Source organism: Gallinula chloropus (genome assembly GCF_964237585.1).
Source record: "Gallinula chloropus genome assembly, chromosome: 16".
Lineage (NCBI taxonomy): Eukaryota > Metazoa > Chordata > Aves > Gruiformes > Rallidae > Gallinula > Gallinula chloropus.
The window spans coordinates 10929681-10940412 of NC_140101.1; the positions used below are offsets into that span (position 1 = coordinate 10929681).

A 10732-nucleotide genomic window follows, 5' to 3' on the forward strand; every position below is an offset into this window, starting at 1 on the left:
CACCATGGCTGTGTGTTCTTTTTAATGGGGCTCTCATAAACCTGTTCCAGGAATGAAAACAGCTGCCAGCACATGCAGCCCCCTGAGGAAGACCCTCACCTTTTTCCTGAGCTCACGAAGGGAGCGGGACTCTCCAGCTGCTTGGTGTGCTCCATGTGAAGCTGTGATGTTTGCGAGGGACTGAAGCATGAGCTGCCCCGCTAACGACAGCAGGCATGAGTAACAAAGGCTGATAAATCAAAGAAAAAGAAAATAGCAAAAAGATAACTCCCCCTGAGCCGGCAGTGAGAGGAAGTGTTAATGGTTAACTCCATGATTCTATGAACTCTCCCTCACCGTGGAGTAGGAGGGAAAAACACAATTGCAAAGGGAAAGAGAAGTTTACCTTGCAAAGCAAATTTGTCATTTACTCTGCCAGATTATTCTTGTTATTATTTGCTCTTCGCTCTTTGAATGATCAAACATGCAAATGGCCCTCGACTCCAGGCATAGCCCTCTCCCTGCAACCTCCCTGCCTGCATCCTTGCGCACACACAAAAAAGAGGATGCTAAACGCTGCCTTTGAAATTCAGCAGGATAATTGATTCTCTGACGTGGTGAAGCCCACGGGACCCCTGAGGGAGCACAGGTATAAAAGGAGGAGACGCACCTCCCTGGCAGCCAGAGGACAGCTGGGGGGAGATCTGAAAGTGTCCTCCCGGGTCCTGCGGAGGGGACGGAGGGACCCAGCAGGGCTCACCGGAGCAGCCCAAGGGAAGGAGAAGTTGTATTTGCAACAGGGGAAGGAATCACCTGGGCAGGAGTGGATCTGGGAAGTGCTCGTTTTCTAAGGGAACGGTAAGTGTGAGTCTCTTGTTATGTACATTTACGTGCAATCTCTCTTGTTATGTGCAAGATATCTGTTCAGAAATTTGAGACAATTAAATGCTGAAATGCAATCAAAGCTGGCATCAGTAATTAGCTTTGCCAGGTACTGTATCCTCTATACCATACAAGACTGTTTTGTACCAAGTTATAGAATGAATCAATAACTGAACTACAGGATAAACATCAATCAATAGGATGATAATACAGATGGCTCTTGTAGGAACGTGGTGGATGTTTACTAGCTGTAGCACCGTTTTGCTCTTTTGCTATACCGATCCGAGCTCCTTTTACTCTGCAAAACGAACGTGGCTCTACTCACCCCTCAATTAAACTGGGTTTGAGCCAAACCAAAGTGCTAGGAGAAACCCAACGGTGTGTTACAGGTAACGGGAAGCCAGCTACAGGGCGGCAGAGTAAGGCACCTGAAAGGGTTTCTGCTTTTCTAATCTAGTATTTCATAGTATAAATGTCTGAACTTTATAGAACTGCAGGCACAGGAAAAGCTTCGTTTCATCTACACAGAGGTATTGTAAAGACAGAGATCAGGTGCAGGTTTCAGAAGCAGCAAGAGATAGTTAGCCCATCTCCCCAACATCGCTGCCACGCTGCTGCTGTTAGCGCTGCACGGGATGGAGTGAAGCTATTACACTTTATCTGCTGGAATGATGCTAAAAGCTCTTCATCTTAAGGGGAATTTATTTATTAATCATTTTTTCACATGCTGCCAGAATGGAAAGTAAAGGTATCTCTCATCTCAGAAGAATTTCAAAGGTGACAAGGTTTTACAGAGCTATCAAGCTGCCTGTATGAAGGGTGACACTTAATTCCCTGGCTTCTCCTCTGAAATAGCAGACACTTCTGGGAAGGGGTGAGGATGTTCATTTCAGGGTCCTTCCCAAAGGAAAAAGGGAGCCAGAAATACCCAAGAAGCAGACTGTAGCAAAGGGAGAAAGACAAAGCACGACAGGGGAAGAAAGACAAAACCAGAAACTAGAAAAACAAAACAAAAATTATCACAAAGAAATTAATAGCAGAGAAGAGGAAGAGAAATCTCAAAGGGACAAAAAGTGATTCCAGAGGGGGAAAAAAAGGGTCAGCATTCAAAGAGAAACCAGATACAGAGAGAAAGTGGTAATCAGGGCTGTATCTCAGGCAGAAGAAAGGGAACCAGACAACACTGGACTAGGTTTTCTTTTAATTTACGCTGGTATTTCACTTCTCAGCTCATGTGGCAGCTTTCCTGGTACTGATTAAATCTCCCAGTTGGCACTTTTTAGCGATGCTGGTGCCACAGTCTCCTGGAACCTCCTGGCAGATGGTTTAGATCAAAAGATCTGATTTGGGATTTATCTTGGAGATACTTAGGGGAATGAGGCACAAAAGCAGCATGCTTTTCCACATTCAAATGAAAAGTGGAAAAAATAAAGGCAGGAAATTTGCCCTAAACACAGTTGTCCTACAAGTCTCTCTCAAAGTCACTTTTTAGCTGCTTATGAGTGTTCCTTGGTGCTCTGAGAGGCTGGAAGACACCAGATTTCAGAGGTAGAGGATGCAACTTGTGCATTTGTGAGTTCTGCTGGAGCCAGGAGCAATGGTGCTGCTCCCAGGGGAACAGAAGGGGAAGCCACTGGCACCCTGGCCCAAGGGCTGGGAGCACAAGCAACTGGAAACGGGGACCAGGCTGGGCAAGAATTTAGGATGAGAAATGCCGTTTCTTAGTGCACCACCTTGCCCACGTCTATCCACACACTTTTACACTACCACTAATTCTGTTATTAATTTCCACAGTATCAAGATCTTGCATAAACACCGGCCCCTAATTAGCATTCCCCCTTCCAGAAACTGAAGCTGAGCAGCAAAGCAGAGCTCCCTGCTGGTGTTTCCATCAGAAGGGCCCCCTCCTGCCACCACCATCAGTAAAGCCCACTGCTTGGAAAGTTCACTCGGGCAATTAGAAGCCCAACCAAACCCTTTCCATTTAGAAACCGCTCTTTTTGCAAAGAAAGTATTGTTATATGCTTTAAAGGATTTTTTTTTTAAAAAGAAATAAAAATTCTCAAGTGTTTTTTTCCCCTCTTACAGAGATCAAACACCCCTCTGCTCTTTTCTTGTGTAAAATAAGACAGGAAACAGGGAAACTTGGTGTTTTAAAGATTTCTATCCACATTCTTAAAGAATCCTTGCTGAGCAAAAAAAGATCAATCAGTTTCAATAAAAACTCAGGGAGAACATTCACTGAAATACCTTCCACTGCCCCTCGCTTCGGAAGACAAAGGCATCGCACGCAGCTCCCGAGGCGCATGACCTCGGGCAGCTCTGCCCTGAGTCATTCAGCCCACGTCGATGCGAAGCACTGTGGTTCTGGCTCTTGGAGGGCAGACACACGGCTCAAATCCTCCTCACCTACTGCCCAAGCGGGTGCTCGGAGCTGCGGGGGTGTCCTGCTGAGCAGTGGAGGGGGCTCCTCTTCGCACAGCAGCAGCTCAGCTCTCCTGAAGGGATGTATTTCAGCCCAGTCCCCCTTCTCCCCAAGCACACTGCCTAACGGAGCAGCCTGCAGTTTGTTTAGGCTAATTAAGCTCAGCACTGATGCCTTTAGTGAATGGATTTGCCAGGGACACCTCTGGGACAACACCACCCCTCTGCTCAGGAGTTTTGTTTGGATTTGCCTGTTTCTCCCCAAACTCCGGCAGATGCTGTGCAGGGACCTGTGGCCTACAGCCACACGTGCCCAGGAGGGGTCCCAGGGTCTGGGTGCAGAGAGTTCCATGCAGGCAGTGAAGTTGGTTCTGTCAGCCCCCACACCTTGGTACCCCTACACGGGCGCTTACAGCCCAAGCAGCAGCCCCGGGGGCTTGCCCCAGGCTGAGAGCTCTGCCTCCACCACAGTGGAAGGACAGGTCAGTAAGGGGGTCCCACAGCACAAAACTCTGCTACTCAGCCCTGCTTCCTGACCCAAAGGGGACATCTGCTCCCTGAGGGGTCACACACAGGCACTGCTTCCAGGAACTGCACACCCTAGGCAAGCCTTTGCCACATCAAGACACCTCTGCACTGGGAAACGCCATAACCACAAACACAGAGGCAGGTGTTTGTGCCGGTAAGTGAGCAGGGGGACTGAGGACACAAAGGTGGCACTTGGCTTCTCTTCCTGGCCCTCAGCATCTCACTGCCGCTGACCCAGACTGCTCTGTATTTCAGGTGACCCCAAAGGGTGGAAGATGCTGGATAAAGCCACCCTGCTCCTGTTCCTGCATCTAGTCACATGCTCCATCTCCTCTCCTCTCTACCCAGCTCTCAGGTAAGCTCCGGAGTCTTTAATCCAGAGTCACCCACTCTCTCATCTCTGACCTTCTGCAAAGTAAGCAGGTGCCCAATTAAGGCTGCCAGCACGTCTGAAGCCAGATAAACCATCTCTGTGTTGTTAAACCTGTTTCCTTACCCTGGCTTAATTTTTTGGGAACACTGCTAGCCTAGGGGCAGTTCCCAAATACGGCAGGCATCTGGCATGGGATGTTTCAGTCCAAGCAGTTGGCTTTGGAATTGAATGCTGGGTCCTATAAAGGGAAACCTGGCAATCTCAAGAGCAGCCAGCACCGCCGGCTCCATCACTGATTAACACTTGTGCCTGCAGGCACCTGTGCTGGAATCAGAACTGCAGAAATTCTAGTGCATGGACTCAATAGCAGACTGTTAATATTCCAAGTATTTCCAAGTCAACTATTCTGAGTTGCAACATTGCTTTGATGAAAGCAGAAAATGAGGATTGGGTTCTATAAGGTGGATTTGCAGTGTCCCAGAGTGCCCAAGCCATGGAATAATGATACTGGAATCATTGGAATTTTGCTTGAGGATGCTGGAAGCTCAGCAATGGGGAAGGTGTGTTTGGAGAAGCTCTATTAACCATCTTTTCAGTGCTGAAATAGCTTTAGGGCAGTTTCTAGCTGGAGAGAGTGAAGGATGCCACTAGTGTTATTTGATGAGGATGGCAAAAGGAGACAGAAAAAGCAGGAGAACAGGGAGCACTGGCAAAGACAACAGATCCCCAACTGGCCAATGAGCAATGTCTTGCAGTGCCTTGGGTTTGTCTTGCAGGTACAGTCCAGGGCCAGTTGCTGTCAAGGCCGTGAACTTCCAGCTACAGCACAGCAGCCCACTGCAGAGCCATAACCCCTCGGCAGAGGAACAGGATGAGGAGGGTTCGTTAACAGACTCCACAGAGAAAAGGTTTGTACCTCACCTCTTGGCCTCACTGCAGCAAGAGTGTGCTGGTTATGGTGTTCCCTCAGGCTGGGAATGGACCAGCAGTGCAGTTGTCCCACCGGCACCACAAACTCCAGACTACACAGGAAACCAGAGCAGAAGGCTGGGTCTGTGCCAGCTCTCACCATCACCCATGTCCAGAGCCACATCCTGCTGTGCCCCAGCGGCAGGGATGTACTGACAAGGGCAGGGGCACAGGCCCAGCACTCCTGCAGGGACCACAATTTTGCACAAGCTCTGGGAATCCACCTGTGCAGCTATTAAGAGCCTCTCCTTTCCACCCCTGCCAGGAGATGAAAGATGGTTATTTCTGTCTGAAGCATGGAGGACTCACCCTTACAACAGTGGGACCAGCCAAGTGGCTTGCGCTTCCCCTTCCTTGATCAAACCCCAGGTTAGAGATCAGAGGCTCCTGTCACCCTGTTTCAGACACAGCCCTCCCAGGAGGTGACAGCGCACAGGAATGTCCCAGCCTCAGCTCTGCCCTCTCCCAGCCTGTGGTTCTCCTCCTTTCCACTGGTTCTCTGACCTCACCTTAGCTTTGCATGCACTTCTTGTTTCAGCAGGAATACTGATTAACAGAGATCTTAATTTGCCTCCTGCCTCCCTGTCAGGACTGAGCTCCCTCAAACCCTGTTACTCTCCAATACGAGCGCAGCCCAATACCACCAAAAGGCTCTGGCACATTCTAACATGCAAAACAGGCATTTCTCCCCTAGAAGGTGCCCTGGTAGCTCAGAGAGCACACCCTGTGCTTGTCTTTCACCCCAGGATGCAGCGCCATGCCGATGCCATATTCACCGACAACTACCGGAAATTCCTGGGGCAGATCTCCGCCCGCAAGTTCTTACAGACCATCATCGGGAAGCGGCTTGGGTGAGCAGCCTTTGCTGTCCTAGGGGCAATGTCTTGCTGATGACACTGGGCAGTTTCTCTCATACCTGTAGCAGAAATAGCTGCCTTCCACTGCAACAGAAACAACTCCACATCCTGAAGGGCACCACACATCCCTATGTCTTGGATTCCCCTAATCATTGAGCTGCTTAATTAATTCTTTCCTCCGAGGCTATAAACGTCAGGTCAGCCAAGAGCTCTATCATAACATCAACAAGCAATAATATTTGCAAATAATAGTTGTAGTGATCATTGGAATACAGAAACCAGCCTCTCCAGTACCACTCAGGCCACTGTGACTGGATAGATCAGTGACTGCCACTAAGACCGAATACTCGGATGTGAGGCAGCTCCAATCCCTCTCCTGACAGTTGGATGTGAGGCAGCTCCAATCCCTCTCCTGACAGTTGGATGTGAGGCAGCTCCAATCCCTCTCCTATCACAGGGGCAATTTCTTACTGAAATCCAACAGAACAGCCTGAGGCTCAGACCCGGCACGTTCCCTTGCTGTGCTGCTCAGCCTGAGCCAAACTTCGAGTGAGGGACTATAAAGCATCTCTGAAAGATGTTTCTCATCTCTGTGTAACAGCAGCACTGAGAGCAGCCCAGGAGAAGGGGTCCACGAGTTCCTGACAAGGCGCCAGTCTGACAGCATCCTGATGGACAGCCGCTACCACCAACAGATGGTTCTACGGGACTTCCTGGGAGCCATTCTGCAGAACCAGAGGTAGGTGGGAATCAGTTCATTATCTGCTCACCACAGGAATAAGACAAGGTCCTTATTGCTGTCTGGCTTCCAGATGTGAAGCCATTGGATTAAGTGTCATCTCTGAGGTAAACTCAGAGAAAGAATAAAGCTCATCCCTGACCCCATAACCCGGCTCTTCCCTTAGGCAAGTAGGGTGCCAGTAAGGAACAGCCTGTCCTGAGCCAGCGCGCACATTGTCGTGCTGTCTTCTCACCCTCACAATTGAGTAAAACAGCAGTGGAAAAAATAGTTGCTCAATCCCAGTTATGCCATCTCTGCCTTATTACCTTCTTCACAGGCCTCAGGACATCAACAGCAGTCGGTTAGAAGGCTTTCCCAATGCCCTGGCCAAGCTCATGTAAATACTTCTCCCTTTTTCATCTCCCCATGCTCTGGTGAGTACTGCTCCCTGCTCACTTCTGTACGGGACGCACTGCTGCAGCACTGCTCAGGCAGTTTGAAGATTGGTCTTCAGCAAAGGCAACTCCCACTGCTGCCCACAAAAAAGGGCACTTGCTGCAACGTAAGGGGAAAAACCTCCCAATCAATTTTGTCCGGTACCTAAAGTTGTCTTAGTTTTAACAGACAGACCAGGAGTGTTAGGAAGCCACGTGGGGATGTGTGGGAAGAGGCTTGTAGCAACCAAAAGCAGCCTTGTAAAGCTATCTTTGCCTCTGTGTCCAAGTGTCTACACCAGGCAAAAGGCAGACAAAAGTCTTCTCCTCAGAGCAGTTTCCACCTCTAGGTCCCTGGGACATACCAGGTTTTCCCCACACTCAATAGGAAAGGAAGTCTCACTGTTTTCTACACCCCTCACTCCTGAAAGGAATTACCTGGAACTTAATTACACTCTCATCTTGCCAGCCCTGGGGGACAATCCATCCTTGGGAATACCCCCACTCATACAGGTGGTCAGTTGTGCTGTTTGAAGGAACCTCATCTTACTCCTCTGTGCAACCCGAGCCAGGGATGTGGACATGAGACCTGTGTGCACAACTAAGCAAAAACAGGGCTGGGGAAGGGAGAAAAAGACCAAAAGTTTTAACTAAATCACCCCTAGGGACTCAGCTGGGAGACAATGGCATCTCAGTGTCTCTTGCCACGCTCGACTTGGTTACCTTTTCAGGAATAAGGTCAGTCAGAAAAGACCTCCAAAGAATAAAAAGCCTTCTGCACATGCTTGCAGATCTCTCAGAATTCTCTTTTCCTCTTGCTTCTGTCTAGAACAACTCGGAGCTCGTGGATCTAACTGTACAGCAAGCCCTCCACAGCAATGAAGACATTCCTGGATGTGACCAGCTGGAAACCGATGCATACGCTCCTCAGATCTGTTTAAAGGAAGGCTGTTCTGATGCACTGCCTAATTCACTAAGGTCTTTACAATTTAACTCCCCTCTCTAAATACTAGTAGGTGTACTGAATCAGAAGAGCAATACCTCAGCGGTCTAACCTCAGGCTGCTTTACAAAGACAAAAACAACTAGTACACTTGTAATCCTGGGGACATACTGTCTGCTAATTAAAGATTTCAAACCATGAAGCATAGTGAAATTTCTGCCAAGTCATCATTCTGAGGGCTTGATTAATAAACATGAGGCCACCAAAAAGCACCTTCAGGCAACTTAGTGTGATTACAGCCTTCTCTAAACAGATGCTGATGGCACAACCACACACAGAGCTGGGATCAGGGCGAGGTAAAACATGAACCCACACGCCTACCACCCATTAGAAACGCTGCTGTGGGCCGCTGCTCCTCGATGCAGAGCCCTGGCAGCAAAACTGAACTCTAAATAGCTCAAGTACAGTTAGTGCTCATCCTTGAGGTGTTCAAGCTACAGCTGTGCAGGAGCTTAAGGAGATCCCTGTGCATCAGATTGGGCTGTTGCTGTTTTAATTCCAGAGCCATCCGGTGGCTGTGCACTCCACCTTACAACTGTAAATGTTTTCAAAGTAGTAAGTTATTACCCCAGTTAACCCTCTCACAGCTACTTCCTTCCCTATCACCCCAATTCTCCTATTGTTTGTGTAATAATTATGTCTTCAGAAATGTAAATAACGTTTGGATGGGGTCTGCCATCCCATCATGAGCAGGAAATAAAAGTTGTTCTAAATAAACCTGTGCAACAGCAGGTCAAGATGGCTCTTTGTCTATTGAGACATTAATGTTTGTTGATTCTGGGCCCAGGCTGGAAGATGTCACTCAAAGACAGTGGCCAAGTGCACCAAGGACGACTCGGAGCTGTGCTAACGAAGGCACCGGGTCCAGCACCCATAACTCAAGACCAGGCTGGAAATACAGTGACATGCAAACACATAGTAAGATTTCTGAGCAATTCCTTGACAGTCTGCCACAGGTAGAATCTCATTTTTCCAGCAGTGATCACGCTTTAGCACAGCAGGGTCCAGCATGCATGGAAATACATTCACGCTTACACCAGATGCCTATAGATCACGTTCTTTCTGTTCAGATTTTACAATTCTAGAGCTATGAAAATATTATTAACTGCCCAGCAGGATGGGGAGCAACAAGGGGATGTTGAGGGAGATTGGTTAAAAGTGTTGTTTGTAAACCTGTTCTGTAACACCACACTTGAAACCATCAGGACTTACTTGCTCCAAGGAAAGGAATTACGAAAAAAGAATCAGCTTCCTGAAGTGCTAAGTAAACATGCTGGCATAAACCCCCTAAAATTCTGCAAAGTGACATAAAAACTATATGCAAACACCAGATTGAGAACTGGAAATAAAATCAAAAGACCTATCAAACCCACTTTGGAAATACCTAAGTCTGTATGATCCAACAGCTTGGTGAGGGCAGCTATGTGGAATACAAGACACCCTTCTGAAAGTTCAGTTTGCATCAACACGAGGAAACAAATGGTCAAATCTGGGAGATTAAATATGAACACAAATGAAGCAAGCCAGAAAGTGTCTGAGCAATAAAAGGCCAGAATAAAAACAGCCTCTCCTAACACACCACCAAGGAGGTAGAAAGCCAACAGCAACACACAGAGCTCAAGATAGTAGCGCTCCCCAATTCTCTTTTTGCCTCTGTGCTCCCCTTGGATAATGTGCCACATGCCAGAGCTCTACAGCAAGAGTATCAGAGCATCCATCCTAACAGGAAGCATCAGGAGAAATATAAGTTATAAACCAAAGCTGATGAGTGAGCAGAAACAAAATACAAGGCTGAAAAAACCTTACCAGGGTGAGAAGAAATTCCAGGCTAAAATACTACAAATAGTAACTGTTTCTTGCTTAAAACTCCTCTAGTCCCAGAGGACTTTAATACACCACCAGATGAGGTGTCTGAAGGAGTGCAGGGGAGGTCAGGAGAGTTCATTAAACATCTGTGGCACCCAAGGTAACGTTCACAGTGAACAAAGGGGCAGTAAGTATTGCAAAGAACAGAAACAGTGAGCTCAGTGTGAACCACTGCAGTGGGAAGGGGCAAGATGCTTTTACAGAGGGGAGTCGTGCCTCACACTTGTCAAGTTCTCTGGAGGATTCAGCTCCACACACTTGCTGGTTGATAGTTTTCTTGGATCTCCCAAAGACATTTGATAAAGTTCTTCCAAAAGGAACTAGTCTGATGCAGGACAAAGAGGAGTCAATGTGTGGATGTAAGGGAGGGAGAAACTCTTCATCTTCCCAGGTGGGAGCTGCTCATCAAGAGCAGATTTTGGCCTTTTGTTATTACTACCAGAGTGTCCTATGATAAAGCCAAATGTCTACTGCCAGAACACTGCTCAGTGGTCTTGAAGGTGGTAATTAATCAAGAAGTTAGAGCTCAAGGAACTCAAACTTGACCACATGGCAAGGAGCAGCTTCCTGGCATTGGGTTTCAGGGAATGGAGGCAATAACCTCAGGCTGACTCCTAGGTGGAGTGATCTGGTGCCATCCTGAAGTCAGAGAGAACAGCCATTAGCAGAGAAACGCAATGACAGCGTCACGCAGGGG

At 48.0% G+C, this 10732-nt stretch overlaps 1 protein-coding gene across 1 annotated transcript; it reads left to right on the forward strand.

The window, feature by feature from the left end:
* Nucleotides 1-4088: 4088 nt before the first annotated feature.
* GHRH (growth hormone releasing hormone) lies at nt 4089-7134 on the forward strand (the record flags this gene model as incomplete). The annotated part of the gene is made up of 5 exons (XM_084271583.1): nt 4089-4168; nt 4963-5094; nt 5902-6006; nt 6614-6751; nt 7071-7134. The coding sequence occupies 5 exons, from the start codon at nt 4089-4091 to the stop codon at nt 7132-7134; spliced, it is 519 nt and encodes a 172-aa protein (XP_084127709.1).
* Between the last annotated feature and the right edge of the window lie 3598 nt (nt 7135-10732).